We start from the raw sequence: 21,207 nt of genomic DNA, 5'->3' as shown, positions 1-21,207 counted from the left end.
TCCTATTGGTCCCTTTTCTGCTCCACCCTCATCCTCCCATTATCCTGTTCAGTTTTGTTCCAACTCTAGTGATGGGGCATTGGCTTGTGTCAGGGACTGTGCTTGATGCTGGAAATATAAAGGTGAATAATAACTGGTTCCCCTACCCTCAAGAAGCTCACAGTTTCCGTTTCACTTGATATTGTTGGTACAACACTGAATACATTATATAAGTTATGTCATTTCATCATCACTGTAGCCCAAGGAGGTAGGTGTTGGTATGGTTCTCCGTTTTAAAGATGAAGAAACTGAGGTTCAGAGAGGTTCATCAGTTTCCCCAGGCTCACAGAGCTGGTCTAGGGTAGAGCCAGGATATGAATCCAGGACCATAGGAGGCAGAGCCAGAACAGCCAGCCACTGCTTGATGATTCATCCCACCGCCTCTTCTTTCTTTCTGCAGCCTGCCGCCTAGGTTGGGCATCTCCCATCACACTTCGCCTGGCTCCTGTTTCCAGTCTCCTGGCCTGTGTGTGAGTTACTGGCAGTCTGAAGCAGCAGCTAAGAACCTAGTGAGGACAAGCTGGTGCTGGCTTGTCCCTCTCGTTCCCACCTTCTGTGGCTCCTCTCCCTTCACACTGCACTGGATACTTCAGGGGACTGAGCTGATGATGGGTGACCAGAAGGACATTAAGGAATGACAGGCTTCAGAGGTGGCCTTTGTTATTAGGTTAACAAGAATCTCTGTACATGTTCAGTACTTACAGCCTGCAAGACACTGATACCTCATTTCATTCTCACAACAACCCTATGGGGAAAACTGGGCAAACAGCACAGTCTTCACTTTATGGGTAAGAAAACAAAAGCTCAGAGAGGTTCAGTGACTTGCCTAAGACCACACAGCTAAGTGGTGAAAGATTCAAGACTTGTACCCCGCTCTTCTGACTGACAGAAAAGAGGTCTTTCAACCTCCAACTTGAAACACCTGAGATTAACTAATTGCCCGCTGGACACACACTAGGAACCCCTAACACCACTAATACAACATCATGAAACATTTATAGTTGCTTTAATGAGTTTTGTAAAAGTTTCAAATCAAAATAATCCCTAACAATTTCAAAGGTAGACATGTTACCTGGATTTTTTTAAGAAACATGTGTAAGAATAAAGATCAACTTACCTATAATGTTTATTCTGTACAAGGCATATTCAAAGTAATTCACATAACTCAATCCTCACAACAAAGTGTAAGTGAACACTGTTATCACCCCCAATTCACAGATGGGGAAAACTGAGGCACATAAAAATAGTATGTGAGAAAAGAACAGGGCATCTTTAAGGGGTGACTGAGCCATCCTGAGCAGGGCATGCCAACGCTCCAAGCTCCATTCTGCATCCCCACATGGCTTTAACCACTTTCTCTTCAGGTTGCCTGTTCCAAGGGGCCATGTCCTCTTCAGTTATAGGAAGGGAAAATCTGGGGAAAGGCTGTGAATCCAGACAAACAGGAAGCAACAGTGAACGAGGCAGAAAGGAGGTGACAAAGGCATGACACCCCGCTGTCCTCCTGTGTTGATTGTTTTTTAACCTTCTGCCTGCGTCCGGCTGAGAGCAGGGGTAACAGGGTTACATCTGTGGTATTGATCCCTTGTCTCTGCAGACGGGGGCAGGCAGGTACGGCCTGATCTCGGCTCTGAGACAGCCACACTCACCTCCTCTGAGCCTGCTGGGTCTACTAGTGAGGCTCAGCAAAGGTCCCAGCCGTGTCCTCTGGCTCCGCGGCCAACATCCTTAAAGATGCAGTGGTGTCCCTGGAAACTAGGAGACCAGCCTCCCCGTCTCTGGGTTGGTGGCAATAGCTAACTTTCTCTTCCCGCCTCGTCCCTTGGCACTAAATGAATTCTGCTCACACACTCAGGTTGTGAGAAGTGACGCAGGCGGCTCGCTCCTCTGGCAGACACCGCAGTGTCCCTGGGTTGCACCAGCAGAAGGAGCGCGGTAAGAAAGAGGCAGTTCCGCCCCACTGGTTTTCCGTGACAACAGGGCTTTGGAAATCAAAGTGCGTAGCCCAGCCTCACTGAGGGAGAAAACCACCACTGCCACCCCCACGACTGAACTCAGTCATCTCACGGAACATAAATTTGCTTGATTTTCCACAGCAGCTGGGTATCTCTTGAAGCACAATGTACCGGGCAAGGACATAAAAGGGGCTATGAAAACTCACAAACATGAATCTGTTCCAGCCTCAGACAGCTTTCCAGCCAGGGGATATGCTGAAATCACGTGCTGCCCAGCTCATCTCGGCAAATTAATAAAATTTTGCCTTCATCAATCACGTGAAGATGGCATTTACAACCTTGGTATGGCATGCTTTGCATTCCTGGACTTGGCTGCAATTAGATTCTGGTAATTACTGTTATGTCTGAAAGGCTCAGATTGTAACTGAGCTAAGATGGAAATGAAATACCCCTTCTTGGAATAGCGTCATTTTTCACTGCTTGGGTAATTACCAACATCATGCCGTGTCCTGGCAGCAGGTACCTTTGTGTCAACAGACACAGAATGACATTCTTTGGGGTTGGGCCCTTTGCTAGACACAGTGTCTTAGCAAGCTGCAGCTTCTCAACAGGTGACTCGGTTTAATAAACAACCAAATTCATTTGATTTCTTTTGTTGAAGCAAGGTAGGGTCATCCAGGAAGAACTAGGCATGCGTGACTCCCAGCAAGGACAACCACCATGTCATGAAGTCCAATTGAAGTGAAATTCCATTCTCTGTTTCATTCTTGCCCAGAGAATTAGGCAGAACAAGTGCAGAGGTTAGGGGCTGGAGGAGGGTTCTACCCACCAAGTCTCAGGGTTCAGGATGGTGTATAATGTAGACAAAGCCCAAAGACTCAGGTATGGACCTGAGTGCCCCCCTCTGCTGTGGATAAGTCCCACTGTCTCTCATTCTTTTGAGTTTCTCTGCAGTAAAATGAAAATAATAAGAGCTGCCCTGACTATGACCTACCTCATAGGACTACTGTGATGAACAAACAAGGTGACAGACCTGGAAGAGCCCAGGATATTGTAAGACATTATTTAAACATTATATGATAATCTGGGTAGTAGAGGTTATTATGTTCCTTTTGGGTACTATGGTGAAGGGAGCTATGTGACCGGAAAACTTGTTATTGTTGAGTTGCTCAGTCGTGTCCGACTCTTTGTGACCCCATGGACTATGTAGTCCGCTAGGCTCCTCTGTCCATAGGATTTCCCAAGCAAGAATACTAGAATAGGTTGCCATTTCCTGACCCAGGGATCAAACCTGGGTCTCCTGCCCTGCAGGTGGATTTATTACCGCTGAGCTGCCAGAGAAGTTCGACTGGAAAATTAGCCTTTGGAATTTCCTCAGTTTGCCCCTCTCCCAGTCACTGGAGGGGGATGGTGCAGCCTCATGGAGGCTGTGGATGGTGGATGGCGCCCCCGGCTAGCCTTCAGTGAAGCCACTGAACTGGGGTTTGATAGCCGCCCAGCCAAGGCTCTGCAGCTTGGTCATCATGCAGCCTTTTTTTTTTTTTAATTATTTATTTGACTGTCTTAGTTGCAGCCAAGTCTTAGTTGCAGCATTCGGGATCTAGTTACCTGACCGGGAATATAACCTGGACCCCCTGCATTGGGGGCGTGAACTCTTAGCCACTGGACCACCAGGGAAGTCCCCATCATGCAGCCGTTGAAGATCAGCCACTCTGGCCAGTGGAAGAAGGAAGGTTTTGAGGATCTGATGTGCCCCCAAAGAGCCTTGAGTTAGGAGCCAAGACACCTGGTTCTACCATCAGTTCTGCTCCTTACTCACTGTGCCATCGTGAAAAAGTCAGTTCTCTGTAAAAGGGAAGGTGTCAGAACAGATGAGCTCTGAGACCCCTTTCAAGTCTATCTAACGCCTCATTTTCTGTGCCTCTTGTTTCCTCCTCTGTAAAATAATGTTCTTCCTCAAGGGGCTGCTACGAAGAGTAGGCGAGCTGGTGCCTGCAAAGCCCTGAGAAGCACTTAGAGCAGAGAGTTATTGTGTCCTGATTATAAAAATGAAGGTCTGCACAGCAATGCAAATATCCTTAACAATACTGAGCTGAACACTTCAAAAGGGCTAACATGGTACACTTTATGTTATGTATATTTTACCGCAAGTTTTTAAACATTCAGATAAGTAACAGAAGGGTCTCCTTCAACATGAGGACTGAAGAGGAGGTTTCCGAAGGTACTTGCTATGACCGGAATGGCCAAAAGGCAGGCAAAGCCCCCCCGGGCCAGGGCTCCCACCCCTCTCCTCTCGGCTTCCGACACGTACCTTTGCTCGCTGAGGCAGGTTCATCACGGTGTCTGGCTTGAAGTCGTTCTTGTTCTTGCGGCAGAGGACGGCAGTGATGATGATGATGATGACGGTGACCACGGCGATCGGCGCCAGCACTGCGGCGATGATCCACAGGTTGTTGGGTGGGTTCTTCACCACGGCTGCGGGGTTGGGGGGGGGGAGCATGTGACCAGGAGCTCAGGGAAGTGAAAACAGCCCTGAGATAAGCGTCCCCCAGTCCCCAGTCATGAGGTGGTTGAGAGGCTTTGGGCTCAGAAAGGCTCTTGCCTTGACAGGTTACTCCAGGTCTCTGAGTCTCAGTGTCCCCATCTGTAAAATGGGGCTATCCTGTGGCGAGGCATCAGAGAGAGAAGGTACATGTGGTGCCTGGTGTAGCCCCTAGGAGGTGCTCAATGAGTGAAAGTCTTTACGAGGACTAGGAGGAGGAAGAGGAAGATGGATGAGGATCAATTTTCCCCACTGGTGATGTCCATGAATCAGAAGAGAGAACTCTGAGGATTAGTGCGTTGCTTCAATCAGAAGGCAAAGGTCACAGAGAGATGACTTGAAATATTGTAGTGAAGTCGCCTTCTGAGTGACCAATGAATAAAACATACCTGAGTGGATGGATCTGCTCCCATCCTGCCATGGTAGGCTGGGGATGCTTGGAAATGCCATGCTCTAGTCAATACCATGTCCGATTAGACACGGGTAATCTGGCCAGACAGTAGGAAAGGTGGTGGGCAAGATGGCTGCAACTGGTTGTTTTAGCTTGTGATACTGTCTGCTAATAACACACAAGCTGTCGTCTCTCCCACTCCCTGGATGATCTCGTAGACTCGTGGCATTAAACACCATCTGTGCAGATGATGCTCATTTACATAGCTCTAACTATGACCCGTACCCCAAACTCCAGATTCCTATATCCAACTGCCAACTCAAATCTCCAACTGGATACATAAGAGATGTCTCAAATTTAATACATCTGGAACACAACTCTTAATCTCTCACTCCCTAAAACCTGTTCTTGTGATATCCTCTACTCCAATAAGTAGTAACTCTTTCCTTCCAGCTGCTCAGGTCAATAACTGTCATCAATGTCAACCTGTTTCTTTTATTCTCTCCCAATATCCTATTTGACAACAAACTCTGTCATCCCCATCTTCAAAATATATTACTTCTTTCTATTGCTATGGTCCAACCTACCAACATGTCTCACCTGAACTACTGCAATGATCTCCTTCCTTGTTCTCTATAGTCTATTTGTAACACAGAAGCTGGAGTGATCCTTTGAAAATTCAGATCACAACATTCTTCTGCTCAAACCCTGCAGAGGCTCCAACCCCATTCAGAGTAAGAGCCACAGTATAATTTCTACAAGACTTTAAGTGATCTGTTCGAACCAACCGTGTTAGTTACTTCTCTGCTCTTACGGCTATTCCTTCAACCCACTCTGTTCCAGCCTACCTTCCTCTGACTGTTCCTCAAACATGCTGGATATGCTTCTGCCTCAGGGCCTTTACACCAGCTTATTCTTCTACCTAGAACACTCTTCACCTAGATATCCACATGACTCTCTTCCTCCTTCCTTCAGGGCTCTGAATAAGTGTCATTATATCTGTGAGGCTTTCCCTGTATTCTTTGTAAAATAACAATCCCTGCCCCAAGCACTCTCCATCCCTTTTCCTACTTAGCTTTCCTTTAAATCAGTGCTTCTCAAACTGTAAAGTGAAAGTGTTAAAGTGAAAGTCATTCAGTCATGTCTGACTCTTTTGTGACACCATGGACTGTACAGTCCATGGTATTCTCCAGGCCAGAATACTGGAGTGGGTAGCCATTTCCTTCTCCAGGGGATCTTCCCAACCCAGGGATCAAACCCAGGTCTCCCTCAGTGCAGGGAGATTCTTTACCAGCTGAGCCACTAAGGAAGCCCAAGAACACTGGAGTGGGTAGCCTATCCCTTCTCCAGAAGATCTTCCTGACCCAGGAATCGAACTGGGATCTCCTGCATTGCAGGCAGATTCTTTACCAGCTGAGCTATCAGGGAAGCCCTTCAAACTAAAGTGCAGGCCAATCACCTGGGAATCTTGCTCAATGTGGATTCTAATTTTGTGGATTGGGATGGGTCCAGCTCTAATAGGTTCTTTGGGACACCAGTCCACCATCTTCTCTGTCTACTGGCTGTCTGAATAAAGTCACTATTCCTTGCCTCAACAACTTGTGTCTCAATTTGTTGGCCTGGCATGTGGTAAGTAATATGAGCCTGGACTTGGTAACATGCCTAATAAGCTCCCAGTAGATACCCATGCAGCAGGGCCCCGGGCCATACTTGGAGTGGTGAGACTCTAAAGTATATGTTACCATCTGCTATGATACATACGTATTTGCTCACCATCTGTCACCCCCTGCCCCTCGTTTAGCGTGTATACCCTAACAGAGCAGGGCGGTGTATTTTTTGTCTCTTGTTTGCTGCATCCCCAGGGCCAGAACAGGGCCTTGCACACAGTAGTGAAAAGTGAAAGTGAAAGTTGCTCAGTCGTGTCCAACTCTTTGCAACCCCATGGACTACAGAGTCCATGGAATTCTCCAGGTCAGAATACTGGAGTGGGTAGCCTTTCTCTGCTCCAGGGGATCTTCCCAACCCAGGGACTGAACCAGGGTCTCCTGCATTGCAGGTGGATTCTTTACCAGCTGAGCCACAAGGGAAGTCCAAGAATACTGGAGTGGGTAGCCTATCCCTTCTTCAGCGGATCTTCCCAACTCAGGAATCAACCCGGGGTCTCCTGTATTGCAGGCGGCTTCTTTACCAACTGAGCTATCAAGAAAGCCCCTGCACATAGTAGGTACTCAATTAAAAGTTGAATGAATGTATAACTAAACTATCATTATTCCTGTTGCAATTTGGCTCCCCATATAGGTTTCCACAAAGGACAGAGTAAAAGCCATTTAAGGGAGAAGTTCCCTTCTTGGTAGTTCCAACCCATGAAAGTGTGCTGTGAGTGTGCTAAGTTGCTTCGGTTGTGTCTGACTCTTGTGACCTCATGGACTGTATCCCGCCAGGCTCCTCTGTCCATGGAATTCTCCAGGTTAGAATACTGGAGTGGGTTGCCATTTCCTTTTCCAAGTTCCAATCCACATTTTAAATTAAATACTTTCAATCTGGCTTATATATCACTCTCTTATAAGTCTGGTTAGCCTAAGTTGGTACTCCTGATCCTGTTTAATTCTGGGGGCTACTAAACTCACAAAACTGAGGACTCAAGTCTGGAGTGCAAAGACCCCCACCAGTAAGCATCACACAGTGAGGACCAGCCTGAGGAGCCAGCTGGTCTTTCTCTGACATCAACCACCCCCTGACTTCCACTGGCACCTCATTAGCCAAGATTTACCTCTCCTCAGGCAGCACTTGACTCAGGAGTGCGATTAGTACAAAATAACTTCTTTTCCACAGTTTTTGTCAATCGGTGATTAATCACATTATTAACTTCTGAAAACAGCTCATTAGATAATGTGCTTCTATTGACATTAAACATGTAATTGCTGCTGCTTTTAGTAATTCAATATTTCTATGTAAGTTTTAGGCCATTAACATTTTTTAAAGCTTAATGCTTCTGTGAAAAATATCAATTTTGGCTATTCTATCCTGATGGGGAAAAATGTATAGTATATCAGAACATGATAGCCTAGATATATTTATATGTATTTTTTTCATTAGCAAGAATGAAATATTAACATGTGTTCAGCTTTTACTCAGCCTTATTGTTTTGATGGATGTGTGCCTTCTTGATGCAGTATGGAAAATCCTTTCACCTCTATTTAAATGAGGAGAGAATAAAGGTATGCTATGTACATTAATAAAATTCATTTAACGGTCAAAGCGATAGTAAAGTTAGGTCAACTGAAGTCATCCAAACCCAATATATTCATTGGCATAATGATCTAAAACTACAAAGTCATGTACAGAGGTGAAAAGGAACAAATGGCTATTTAATTTGCAAGAATGTCAGAGGAAGGATAGGAAAATGAGACAACATGTTCTGAGCTTCTACTATGCGTTAGGCACTGGGATACACTCTTTGTCAGGCTTTTGCTCTCATACCCATTTTGCAGATGAAGAAACTGAGCCCTAGGGAGGTTAGATTATGTTTTGTTTTGTTTTTTTACCAAAATAAGTCATTTCTCTGAAATACACAAGTTAAGTCAGCTCTGAGTTAATGCATATGAATGGGAGTGTGTGCATGTGAGTGTGCATGTATGAGTGCACACACACAAAGCATTGGTCAGAGCAAATGAGGTCAAAGGGTCCCTATAATCTGAACTCAGAAAGAATTACTCTCATGTAGAGCAAATGGTGAAAGGAGAAGGAATCCATTCAAAAAAGTTCTCAGCTCATCTTCATGACTCTCAAAACATGAGAAATCATGACTGGTGTGAGTAGACACAGGGGAGGGTCTAACCCAGATCCCCGAAGCTGGTGGGAGCTCAGGTCCGTCGTGCCCCTGCCCACACACTCTTGCGGCACGGTGGCCCCTCTGCCGCACCTGTGACTCATCGTTGCTGCTCTCTTCCCTCAGGGACCTCCTCGCTGGCTCTCAAACCCCACCCCTTCTCTGCCTGGAACCTTCTCCCCAGGTATCCTCAAGAAGCAACTCAAAGGTTGCTTCCTCAATATCTTCTTCGCACCCCCAAACAATTTAAAATTGCAACCATTATCTCCTTGGCATCCTTTAGTCTCTTCCCTGCTTAATTTTTTTCCATAGTACTTACTAGCATATAACATATTATTCAGTTATTTTGTCTGCTTAATCTGCCCACTTAGGAATATAAGATCCATGTGGGCAGAGTGTTTGCCTGCTTGGCTCACAGCTGTATCTCCAGGGCCTAGAACAGTGCCAGACATAAACCAGGTGCTCAAGAATTATTTGTTGAAAGAATGAGAGTTCCCTTTACTGAAGGGCCAGTCTACATAGCTTTCTTTAAGTGATATTTTTTGAGATCAGTGTCTGACTGCCACGTAAGGGAAACCAATGCCTGCCCTGGTCTGCTTGTGTATGGGGAGAATTGTCCCCACTCCATCAGCTGGATAAGCTCTCTGAGGGGCCCCTCACTCCAGATCCTGCAAAGGGAGCAGATGAAAGCCTCCATCGGGAAGGCAGCCGCTTCTTTAGAAGTCACTGCTGCCCCATTACCCAGAGATGACGTGGGGAGAGCAGGCATCACACATTCCACTGTAGGGCGCTGCACGTCAGCCCCGGGCTGTGTGTGTGCTAAGTCACTTCAGTCGTGTCCGACTCTTTGCAGCCCCATGGACTATACAGCCTACCAGGCTCTTCTGTCCATGGGATTCTCCAGGCAAGAATACTGGGGTGGGTTTCCATGCCCCTCTCCAGGGGATCTTCCTGACCGAGGGGTCCAACATGCATCTCTTCCACCTCCTGCATTGGCAGGTGGGTTCTTCATCACTAGTGCCACCTGGGAAGCCTTGCACATCGGCCCTAGACTGAGCAATTTAGAAAACACTGCAACACACAGAATGGAATGAGAAGGGATGAGGTGTCTGTTCAACACCGTGATTCTCCATTCAAAGTGCTGACCTCAGATTCCCATTGCAGGCTGATTTCAGAACTATTAGGAGAAAATGAGATTTAAAACATCTCTCGTTCTCCTCTTCTTCATGGGCCTTAGTGTCCTCCTCATCTGATCCTGGGGTGGAAGCATTTCCCAGGGTCTGTCTTCTGGTTTGTACTCCCTCCAGGACCAGAATTTCTCCAGGATTTTAATTCTGTTCTGTATTGACAACATTCTCAAAATCTATAGTGTTGACTTTAGCCTCTCTCCTGGGATTCAGACTACGATTTCCAACAACTTTTCTAACTTCAGCCCTATATACCCCCCACAGCACCCTTTAATAGTCCATCACCTAGGTAATTCCCTGGTAGTCCAGTGGTTAAGACTCCACGCTTCCACTACAGAGGACTTGGGTCTGAACCCTGGTTTACAGGGGACTTGGGTTTGAACCTTAGTCCAGAACTAAGATCCCACATGCTATGCAATGTGGTGGGGGGCCCAACCCCCCAAAAAAACAAAAAAAGAAAGTCCATCACCTAAATTCAACATGGCCCTAAGTGAATAAATCACCGTCTCCCTCCTAAAAGAGCTTCTCCTCGCCAACTCCCTCTCTAATGTCATTAACAGCACCCTGTTCTCTGAATTATATAGGCTCTTAACCTTCAAATCACCTTTCCTTCTCCATGGCCTCTCCTTGAGTCCTTCCACCTTATGGATAAGTGAGATATTCAGCTACCACTTACGTGCTTAACAGGTGCTCCAGGGATATACTAAACCCTCTACATGCAATAATTATTTCATTTAAACCCCTAGTAGTTCTCCCAGGTTATTGTTTCTATGTCAGCATTTTACAGGTGAGGAAAATGTAGGTCAGAAAGGGTCACTCACTTGTCTTCTGTCTTATTGCAAAGGCTCTGCTCTCAACTGCTCTGCTACGGTGTCTTCTAAGACATGCCTCACTCATGGCCTGGCAAAGGCATTTAGCAAAGTTGTGTCCTAGGCCTTCACAAGAATACAGCCAGGCAGTAACTGAGGCTGGATACTCAGAAAGGAATGCGATGTGGTACCTGCTTTTAAAGAGCTCATGAGGAGGAAAGCAAGAAAACAATTCATTTGCCCACTATAATAAGGGCAATGAAGGCCCTTGGAACTCGGGGGAAGGGGTCACGCTTCAACAGTCAGGGACAGGGAATGTGAAGAATGAATCCTCCCATGTGGCTGAAGCCCTGGGTCTGAAGGAAAGCAGAGTAGGCTGTATGATGGGAAAGAAGCCTGGAGACCAGGCTGTGAAGGGATCTGAATGTTTGCTGAGCACCCTCTGTGAAGGGCTTGAAAGACCCACTTTAAGAAGCTTGGATTTTACTCTTGTGAACAGTGAAGAGCCACCAAATATTTTTTAAATGTTGTAGATGTAAGATCAGAACCTGTGTTTATTATAATGACTCTAATTACAATGTAGACAGTACATTAGTGGCACAGAAGCTGAAGCTGAGTCAGTTGGGAAGCACATGCAAAGTCCAAGAGGAGATAATGATGAAATGGAGAAGAAAAAACAGTTTGAGAATTACTCTAGAAGGGAACTGGGAGGGCCAAGTGGATTTGAAGGAAACAAAAAAGTAAGGGTGAAGGTTAGTAGCTCTGAAGGCAGGTGGAACAGAGTTGGAATCCTGGCTCTCTGAGCCGCAGTCACGCCTCTAAGGTCATCCCTAGATGATCCTTTGACTCTCATTTCCAAAAGGTTCCAAGCACCTGCTAACTGCTGTGACTGCTGTCTCTGGCCCAAGCTCTTAAACCTCCCACTATTCCCCATGCATTTCCATCAGCCAAGTCCCCTTAGCCTCGACCTCTTCTCCTGACACTCCATTCTTCTCCTGGTCTAAATAAGGCCAGCTCTCCCATTGCCGCCCCTTCCCAAGTACGATGAGGCCTGGAGTAGAAATAAGGAGGTCAAGGAACTGATCTCAAAGTAAAGGATGGGTTAGGGCAGGAGAAGTGGTAAAGAGGAAGAGACAATGAACCAGGTAAAAATCTCTAAAGGATGGACTTCCCTGGTTGTTCAGTGGTTGGGAGTCTGCCTCCCAATGCAGGGGACACAGGTTCAATCCCTGGTCCGGGAAGATTTCACACGCCATAGGGCAACTAAGCCTTTGCGCCCTAACTGCTGAGCCTGTGCTCTGAAATAAGAAAAGCCGCTGAAATGAGAAGCCCATGCACCACAACTAGAGAGTAGCCCATACACAGCAACACAGACCAAGGGTAGCCAAAAATAAGTAAATTAATGTTAAAAAAACTTCAAAGGACAGTGGGGGTCAGCTTGGGGTCTAGAGGTGACTGCAGTAAGGAGGAGGCAACTTTGAAGCATCTCGCATTTTGCAAGAATAGAAGAAATGGTCTGAACATAGCAATGAAGACCTGGGAGGAAGGGAGCCTTCCTCTCTTACGTGTTTCGCTAATCAGTTTGCTTATTGTGTACTACTTCACCCAGGCTCAAATGTGCCCTGCCCCACAATCTCATCTTCAGCTGCCTCCTTCATGTTATTATGACCCAAGAGAGCAGAAACAACCATGGAGATGTCCTCAGGCTTCCAGTGCCAAATGTACCATGTGACTGACACCCACACCCCTGCTCCGCTTGGCCTCCTGCTGCCAAAGGATGGGCCATCCCTGCTCCTCGCTGAGTCTGACCCTCCACTTGTGCTGCCCCCTCGTCCATGTGTGGACTTCATTCCTGCAGGGCTTGTCTCTCTTCTGCATTGTCAATTTCTCCCTCTCTATTACAGTCTTAATACCCAAATATACCCACTCTCTCTCATGTGCCCCTCCAGCCACTGCATCATTAATCTTCTCCCTTTGCTGGCATTGGTTCCCCACCTCCACTGTCTCCTGGGTCCCTCTAGCCACTCTGTCTCCACTACCTCTTCCTGGGAACTCCTCCTGCCAAGGTTCCCACCAACCTCCAGTTTAGCAAAGCCACTTTATTTCCGTCCTTCCAGTCTCTGCCTCTTATGAACAGAAGCTGATGCAACAGCTCACCCCCTTCCAAGACATTCACTTTCTTTGCTTGTTTCTGGACCTCACCACCTCCTGGGTTTCCTCCACCTCCTCCTGGGTTTCCTCCATCTCCCTGAATGCTCCTTCTCAGGATCCTTTGCTGGCTCCAGTACTTCCCTCATGTAACTTCCCCATGCCTTAATTTTCACCCTCTTCTCTTTAGCTCTAAATCGTGCTGAGTCTGGTTAATCTCACGAATTCCCTTAACTCTAAATGTTATCTGTGTTGATGACTCCTCCCAAGTTAGTATCTCTACTTGAATGTATAAACTAACATGTCCAAAACCAAACTCTCAATTCTAGCTCCCATCCCCACTGCTGCGCCACTGAACCACTTCCTCTCTGTACCTTCTGCATCTCAACAAGTGACACCATAGTCAGTGCTCAAGCAAACACCTCGGAGTCAACCTTGAGTCTTTTGGCCCTCATCTTCTCCTGCTCATCCACAATCCATTATCTTGTCCCATTGGCTCTGTCTGCAAAAATATGTAAAATATCTTCTCTGAGTCTCCACCTCTGACACTTTCCCCTCTCACCTGGACACCTGCAGTGGTTTTCACCCCTGTCCTCTACAATTCATTCTCTACCTGGAGAGATGGATAAAGAGCTGAGAACGGAGCCTGGGGAACACACATGAAGAGGATACAGCAGAACTGATGAGGTCATTGACCTGACCAGAGATGGGACAGAGCCCATAGGGAGGGAAGGACAGAGGTGCAAAGGAAGAGAATCTGAGCTAAAAACGTTTTAAAGACAAGACTGTAGAGGGTGACCATCATTTCTAGGCAAAGGTGTGTCTCTGAGGATGTGCTGGCCAAGCAGAAGTGAGGGCCATAACAACACACGGGATGGACCATCCCCATGGAAGCCACAGCCACCCTGGATGAAGGCAGATGATGAGGAGGGGAAAACCACGAGTCAGGTTCCTAAGGAGCGTGGACACCAACTAGGAGATCAGTCTGGGCCTTCCAGGCCCTCTATGCTCCATGTGATGCTGAATCTAACATTTCTGCCACACAGTTGCTCACCTACCTCACCTATTCCCTGGCTTTCTTTGAAGCCCTTCTTTGGGTCCCTAATGCCTGGGCCATCACAAAGCCTCATTAGTTCTGCCTTCTCTCAACCTGAACACTGCCAACAGATTAATCTCCCTAGATAATGGGTACTTTCAATGATACTATTCCCCCGCATAGAAATCTCCAATAGCTCCCCAGAACCGATCTCAGCACAGTATAATCCCTTCCCTTGCCATGGGAGGCCTGAATCTCCTAAGCAGTGCTCATTTCTGCCCCCATCATCTCCTCCGCATGCTTCTGTACTGCAGGAAACCTGACTCCCTTTTTTCAAGCACCGCTGGTACTTTTCACTTCCCTTCTATTGCTCCTTCTGCTTCATCTTTCTAGACTATAACCTCTTCCCCACCCTCGGCTGGAATCACAGCATACAATACAGTCAAGAACACACTTTTAAACTCAGATTCAGATTCCTGTCTTGGAATTAATATCATATCAAGTACTAATTCTGCGACGTGGAGCAAGTTAGTTAACCTGTCTGAGCCTAGGTTTCCTCATCTGTAACTGGGAACTGAATAAAGTTGCCCCAGAGACATAGAGAAAAATCTATGTAAAGCAACAAGCATAGTAGCTACCATGGGGAGGGCCCTCAAAGAGGAAGTTATTATGTTTCATACCCTTTCTCTAGTAATCCTTCCCAGATACCCCTTGAGAGCAATCTGTCCCTCTGTTGAGCCCTGTATCAATCACGTTGTCTCCTGGAAGCAACTCTGCATTCTACACCTTTATATCTGCATCAACACCTTCTCTGCTCCTTAACGGCAGGGATTTAGCAAGTCTTGCCCACTTCTGTGTGTCCTCCAGCACAGCTCATGTAGGACTCTAGAAAGTTTACTGAATCAAATTACCTTTAATTCCCTAGCAAACAAATACAATCTCAGCTGTGGTGATTTTTCTAGCTGTTCAAAAGGCTGGACTGAGGAGGAAGAGTGGGTAGGACTTGGGGCAAAGCAGTATTACCATCACCCTAGTATCCAAAACACATCCCTTACCCAAAACCTGATAGCTACCTGATATCAGGGCTTCCCTGATAGCTCAGTTGGTAAAGAATCTGGCTGCAATGCAGGAGACCTGGGTACAATCCCTGGGTTGGGAAGATTCCCCTGGAGAAGGGAAAGGCTACCCACTCCAGCATTCTGGCCTAGAGAATTCCGTGAACTGTATAGTCCATGGGATCACAAAGAGTCAGACACAACTGAGCGACTTTCACTTTCACCCAAAACCTATTGCTTTAAACAATACAGGAAACAGCTGGTTGATTTGAGAACCTTCTAGAATAGAAATATTTTTAGCTCTGGGTCTACTAACATGAGTTTAGGGACTCACTTGGATGAACAGGAAATATTTACTGATGTTAAAAATATTGAATAGAAAGACTGTCCCCTTACGGTCAGCTTGCAGAAGAACAACATGATGCAGAGTCAAGGCCATCCTTTGGGAGTCAATGGTGCTCAGGATCTTGGCAGCTGCAGTCCCCAGCAGAGGTTTCCCGTTGTACAGGGTGTAGTAAGTCAGCTCTGCAGGGTCCTTGGGTCCTGGCACCCGCTGCATCTTTACCATCTTTCAAAAAAAGATAGGCCTTGTTTACAGGGCATCGTTCATCAACTCTGCAATTACTCACATGATCAGTAGGCTCGCTCCCGACTGTGAAGCCTTCTGCAGCTGAGTGGACCCATAACATATATTTTAGGCATCAACCTTCACGTATCTCCCTAATACCAATGTCTCAAGAAACCCTACTATCGCTGGAAGAGGAAGGCAGGGAGGAGAAAACAGTCTTGAAAATACAAACATCTGGGAAGAACAGTTTGAGATGGAGAAGAAATGCTGAAATGGTCAAGTCTTCCAGCCTCCAGAGAACTCTGGCCTCATTTGAAAATAGGCCTCCACATGAATTCAGGGCATGTTAGGTTATGCTCAAACAAGATTTCTAATTTCAAATTCCTGCAATTGCCAGAGAGGGGGAAAAAGTGAACTATGTCTGCAATTCAAAAGGTCTCTTATAAAAGCAGGGTTTGGAGACTCAAAGTTCTTTTTCTAAAATAACCTTTGTTGTATTTTCTCATTGCACTACAGAGAATTTGAAAATACAGAAAAGCATCGAGAAATGAAATAAAATAAAAACAATCTGTAACCCCTCCTCCACAAGCTAATTGCTATCATCATTTTAGAGTATTTGCTACTGTTTTTTCCACACAAGTCTCTTATTTATCATTTTACAAAATTATTTATCATATTTTCTATATAATATTATATATTGTCATTTTTACTTGCATCCATAGGGGCTTAATTATAATAAAAGCATAAATGTTAGTTTCTACATGGCATTCCAAGGTATGCTCCATAAACTTACTTACCCAATCCTTTATTGTTAAACACCTAGATTGTTACTCATGTTTCAGTATTGTAACTAACAATTGATAATCACACATAAAACATAAATTTTAATATCTATATAATATTCTACTGTGTGCATGTCTCATAAACTTAACTAAACCTTCATTTATGGACATTAAGGTTGTTATCAAGTTTTCACTAGTATCATTCACCATTGATAAACATGGCATCATATAGTATTTCCCAAAGTGTATCTTACAGATTATGAGTCTCACAGAATATCAAAAGATGTAACAAAAATGTTTATAGCAGCACTGTTCATAATAGCCAAAAAAAATACAAAAATTCAGAAGTCACTAACAGTAGGATGGAGAAATGAATTATAGTACTGCTGCACAATTAAATATTATACAGTAGTAGAACTATGGCTCTTTGATCCAATATGGGTGAATACAAAATCCTGATATGGAGCAAAAGAGACGAATTACAGAATATAAAGTTCAAAAACAAACAAAACCAAATGATGCACTGGTTAAGGATACACATGAGAATGGTAAAATCTATACAGAAAACACAGGCATGATTTAATACAAGATCCAGAAGCACACTCAACTCTGGTAGAAAGGAAGCAAGTAGATATAATCAGAAAAGACACAGAGAAAGCTTCTGGGGTAAGGTAACAGTAATGTTCTTACTCTTTGGGTTGTGGGTTCTTTTTTTATTAGTGTTCTTTAAACTCTGCATATTTTTATGCTCCTGAGTATGTATGCTATGAATAACAATTAAAAATAAATATTACTACAATCCAATAAAAAATGGCTTTTAAAATAATCTGACCAGACATTTCACAAAGAAAGATATCTGAGGAGCCAATAAGCATGTCTTTTTAGATGCTCAATGAGGAAATGCAACTAAAGCCCATAAGGCATCACTATCAACCACCAGAATGACTAAAATGAGAAGGGCTGACAACCCTGTGTTGATGAGGAGGCGGGGTACCTCCACATCCGGTTGGTGGGAGCATCAAACAGTACACTGTGGGGAAAGGTCTGGCAGTTTCTCAGTTTCTCGCATACACCAATCCTGTGGACCACTCCTACATACCCAAGACAAAGGCAAGCACATGTCCAAAGAAAGATTTGCAGAAGAAGGTTCATAGGAGCTTTGCTTATTGTAGCTAAAAACTTGGAAAAGCCCAGGTGTCCATCAACAGAAGCATGGATAAACAACCTGTAGTATACTTCATACAAGGGAATATTACTCAGCAATAAAAAGGAATAAACTACTGAATAAAAGAACAACGTGGATGAATCTCAGAAACACTCCAGAGTCAAAAAACGATACAAAAGAGAATATACTGTAGGATTTCATTTATATGAGGTTGTAGAACAGTCCAAACTGATCCATGGTGTGGAAATGATAAATGCTATCAAATATAAAACGGTAACATAATACACTGTTAATGGTAGAACCTAGATGGTGAGTATATATGTGTTTACATCATAATTTTTGGAACTTTTCTGTGAGTTTACAAATGCTCATAATAAAATGTCAGGGAAATGTAGATGTTATTATAATGGTACTTAAATTTAGAAATCAGTATATTGCAGAAAGGCAAGGAGATTACTTGCAGGTCTTTTCAGAGTCTTTGTATGTTAATATACCTTTGGAATCTTCAAGAATGCTCTAGAGGATGCAGCCTTACCCAAACTGACCTGGTCAGATGGGCACCTTATAAAACCATTTTCTGGACACTCTGAGAAAGAGTGCTCTCACCTCTTCATCTTTGCGTTCACCTTTATCTTCTTGAAAGGAATTTCTAGGGGTAAGGTTGTGACCATCTAAAAGGTTCTTGTCTAAACTACTCACGTGTTCTCCCATTTACTGAGTTTGAGGGTGCCCATTTCACTGCATCTTCAACACTGGATGGCACCAATCCACTCACTTTTAGTAGGTGAAAATGGCATCTTGTGGTAGTTAAAACTTGCGTTACTTTGATGACAAATAGAGTTACACAATTAAAAATGCTTACTGGGCCTATGTATATCTTCTTTGGACTCACTTTTTCAAATATATCCACTAGAAAAATATCTTTAGATTCTAGACATTTAAATTTCCATATTCATGAAGGTGGCTCATCTTTTAAAAAATCATCTGAGCCCAGATGAAAGGCTTCTCTGCATGAAGGATGATGTAAGCTCTACAGAGTGAATTTTATTTGGGAAATTGGGGGTGTTATTTCTGTCCCCAGTGGGAGAGGAGGTAGGGAGAGCATTAGTATAACCAGGTACGAGATGAATGAACATTCAAGCAACTAATAACTTTGCTCAATTTCAATTTAACAGCAAATTCTTCCTAGCAAATTCCTCCAAGGATGATGTTGGAAGGTGATCTACGCCCTTGGTAAATTGGAGATTTGCAGAAATAAATCCCTAGTTACTTCACTCAGGTTTTCCAGGTAACAAAAGGGGCCACACACAGTGAGTTCTCAGGAAAAAAGAGGAGAAAACACCTCACTGGGCTCTTTTAGGCACTTAGAATGTGTTGCGTTTCTTAGGTTAACAAATAATCGGGAGTGGAGGGTGATTCTTTCTCCCACTTCAGTTGAGGCAAACTCCATTTCAACTGTCTGAATCCCAGTGACTTCCTTTCTGTTACTTGGAGAAATGTGAATTATAGGGCTCACATGGACCCCCCCAGAAAGGGAATCACAAACCTGGCACATGAAATTAATGACCTCTTTACCTCATTACGAGGCTGTCTCAGACCACAAAGGCTTTTAGAACCAAAGCGATGTTCAATAGGACAAGAGGCCAAATACACCAGCTGTGAACAGGGGACCCGAGTCTCCCTAAGGGGTGGGACGTTGACTGAGGTAGGAAACTGTTCCAAAAGATGGGTTGCTTGTACTTCCAAGATTGCCTGGGGACATGATCTGCAGACAGACTATGGGAATGTCTATAATTTCCTTTAAAGCTTCCTCTTCGTGTGATACCATGCATGCGTGTTTGGGTTATGTTATACCCTAGATGTGGTCAGTCACCAATCAGGAGTTCACACCCCAGGGGCAGCTGGCTAGATGCCACAGAAGATGCCCCCTTTCTAGAGGCGACTGCCAGAAGTGCTTCTATAACTTGATTCCTTGCTCCACGGAGCTTTGATTAGCGTAACTAATGTTAGAAATGGATTCTCACTGGGTAGAAGTAGTGATACTCAAGATATGTCGATTGGTTAGAATATGCTAGAGACATTCCCACTCTTGCTGGAACTGGACAAAGAATCTAGAGAGGCTCAGAGCCTCTATCCTCAGGATGGAATCTCTGTTGGGTTCCCTCTGAAGTAGACTCTGAGATGAGCTGAATGCTTGTCATTTATTGGAGAGGTGCAGAGAACTGATGGGGGGTGCATTAGGTAGGAAGCAAGTCACCATGGTGGAAAACCAAAGCTTAATTCTGTGAGAAAGCTCTGCTGATGATCCTAAAGCACACTTTTCAGAATTCTCCCAGCCAAGAAACCAGAGAGCTGTGGTATTTATACCCCCACTGCCAGTGAATTCCCAGGTACTTCCAGCCAGCCATGACTGGGCAAAGTGGGTTCTGCCACCTCAAGAGTCAGCCCTTGAATAAAATGATGTTGGAAGTCTATCAGCCTTCATAGAAATGGTAAACAAGTGTGGGGAGGGCCCCAGCAGTGTCTGCTATAGCGTATTCCCCTAAATCCCAGTGAGGTCAAGTGTCCCTTATAAATGGAGAGGGCTCTGTTTGTTGAAACAGACTCGACAAGGCCGACAGAACCCCACTTTTGGGAGGCTGATGAGTGTTTCTGCTGATCACAGCCATGGTGCTGAGAGGCCTGAAAGCTGGGACCTCATCCAGCCTCCAGAGCAGGTTGCGGGGGAGTTGACACTTACTAATAATGTTTTGTTGAATAAATATGCACGTGTGGGCAGCATGTCTTCTGAGACCTGCTTCCCCCTGCAATCCAGAGTGAGAGTCGGGAGAGCAGCTCTCACCCTCCTTCACAATGTCGATGATTACGACCAGCGACCCCGCCAAAGAGCGAGCAGTGTGGATTAACCGGCCTCATCGGCTTGTGGTGTGCATGCACCTCTGCACGCAGCACGATCTACTTCAGCTCAGGAAGCAGGTTTCCACACCTTTCTTACAGACTCTTGCGGCTTTGCATGCACCCACCTGCACTGTGTAGCTTCCCAGAGTGGTGGCCCGTTTAAACCGCCGGCCTTGTTGCTGGGACATCATGAACAGCTGGGCCAGGCGCTGCTCCATGACCCGTGCGAAGCTCTGGTTGTGCAGGCCCACCAGGGAATTGTCCACGCCCTGCAGCACTGCGGACACAGAAGACAGAGCCGCTGTCAGGGGAGAGGCTCCCTGCTGACTCAGAAACCACAGCCACCAGGGCCGGGCCTGCATCAGCCGTAAGGGTTGTGGGCCTGACCCCATGATGGGGTCTGGCCATCCTTTCCTCTCAACATCCCCAGGGGTGAGGAATCGCTACCCACCTGTTTGAGATGCTGAAGAGGTTACATGACTTGTCTAAGTTCACACAGCTAGTCATCAGCAAAGCCGGGGCTCAAGCCCGAACCCTTGAAGCCCTATCCTTCACAAGCTGGGACAGGTGTAATGACCTAAACTTGTTGTACTAGGTCTTAACCTTATTGAAGATCGTATGTTCAGTCAGAGTCTGTATGGGAACACCGCATTGCTGCAGGAACAGCTGATTGGATTTCTTGGTGGTTCCTGGCTCAGCGCTACCCTGATTCTACTTTTCTTTCCAACAGCTTTGCTGAAGGATCTAAGCTCCATCCTTGAGAGCAGGATCGTGTGATAGAAGGAATGAGCTCTCTCAGCACT

The 21,207-nt window shown here is 45.4% G+C and overlaps 1 protein-coding gene across 2 annotated transcripts in view; it reads right to left on the bottom strand.

The window, feature by feature from the left end:
* KIAA1549L (KIAA1549 like) overlaps positions 1 to 21,207 on the bottom strand; it is a 303,755-nt gene that overhangs the window by 80,404 nt on the left and 202,144 nt on the right. For both annotated transcript variants that reach the window (XM_043481941.1, XM_043481942.1), the window contains exons 9-11: positions 20,530 to 20,681; positions 15,388 to 15,559; positions 4,306 to 4,469 (exon numbers count right to left, since the gene is read on the bottom strand). In XM_043481941.1, the coding sequence (XP_043337876.1) occupies positions 4,306 to 4,469; positions 15,388 to 15,559; positions 20,530 to 20,681 (488 nt within the window). The remainder of the gene's footprint in view (positions 1 to 4,305; positions 4,470 to 15,387; positions 15,560 to 20,529; positions 20,682 to 21,207) is intronic.

Source organism: Cervus canadensis, chromosome 11, assembly GCF_019320065.1.
Source record: "Cervus canadensis isolate Bull #8, Minnesota chromosome 11, ASM1932006v1, whole genome shotgun sequence".
NCBI lineage: Eukaryota > Metazoa > Chordata > Mammalia > Artiodactyla > Cervidae > Cervus > Cervus canadensis.
The sequence above is the reverse complement of the archived record's forward strand: the minus strand, read 5'-3'. Positions and strand labels throughout refer to the sequence as shown.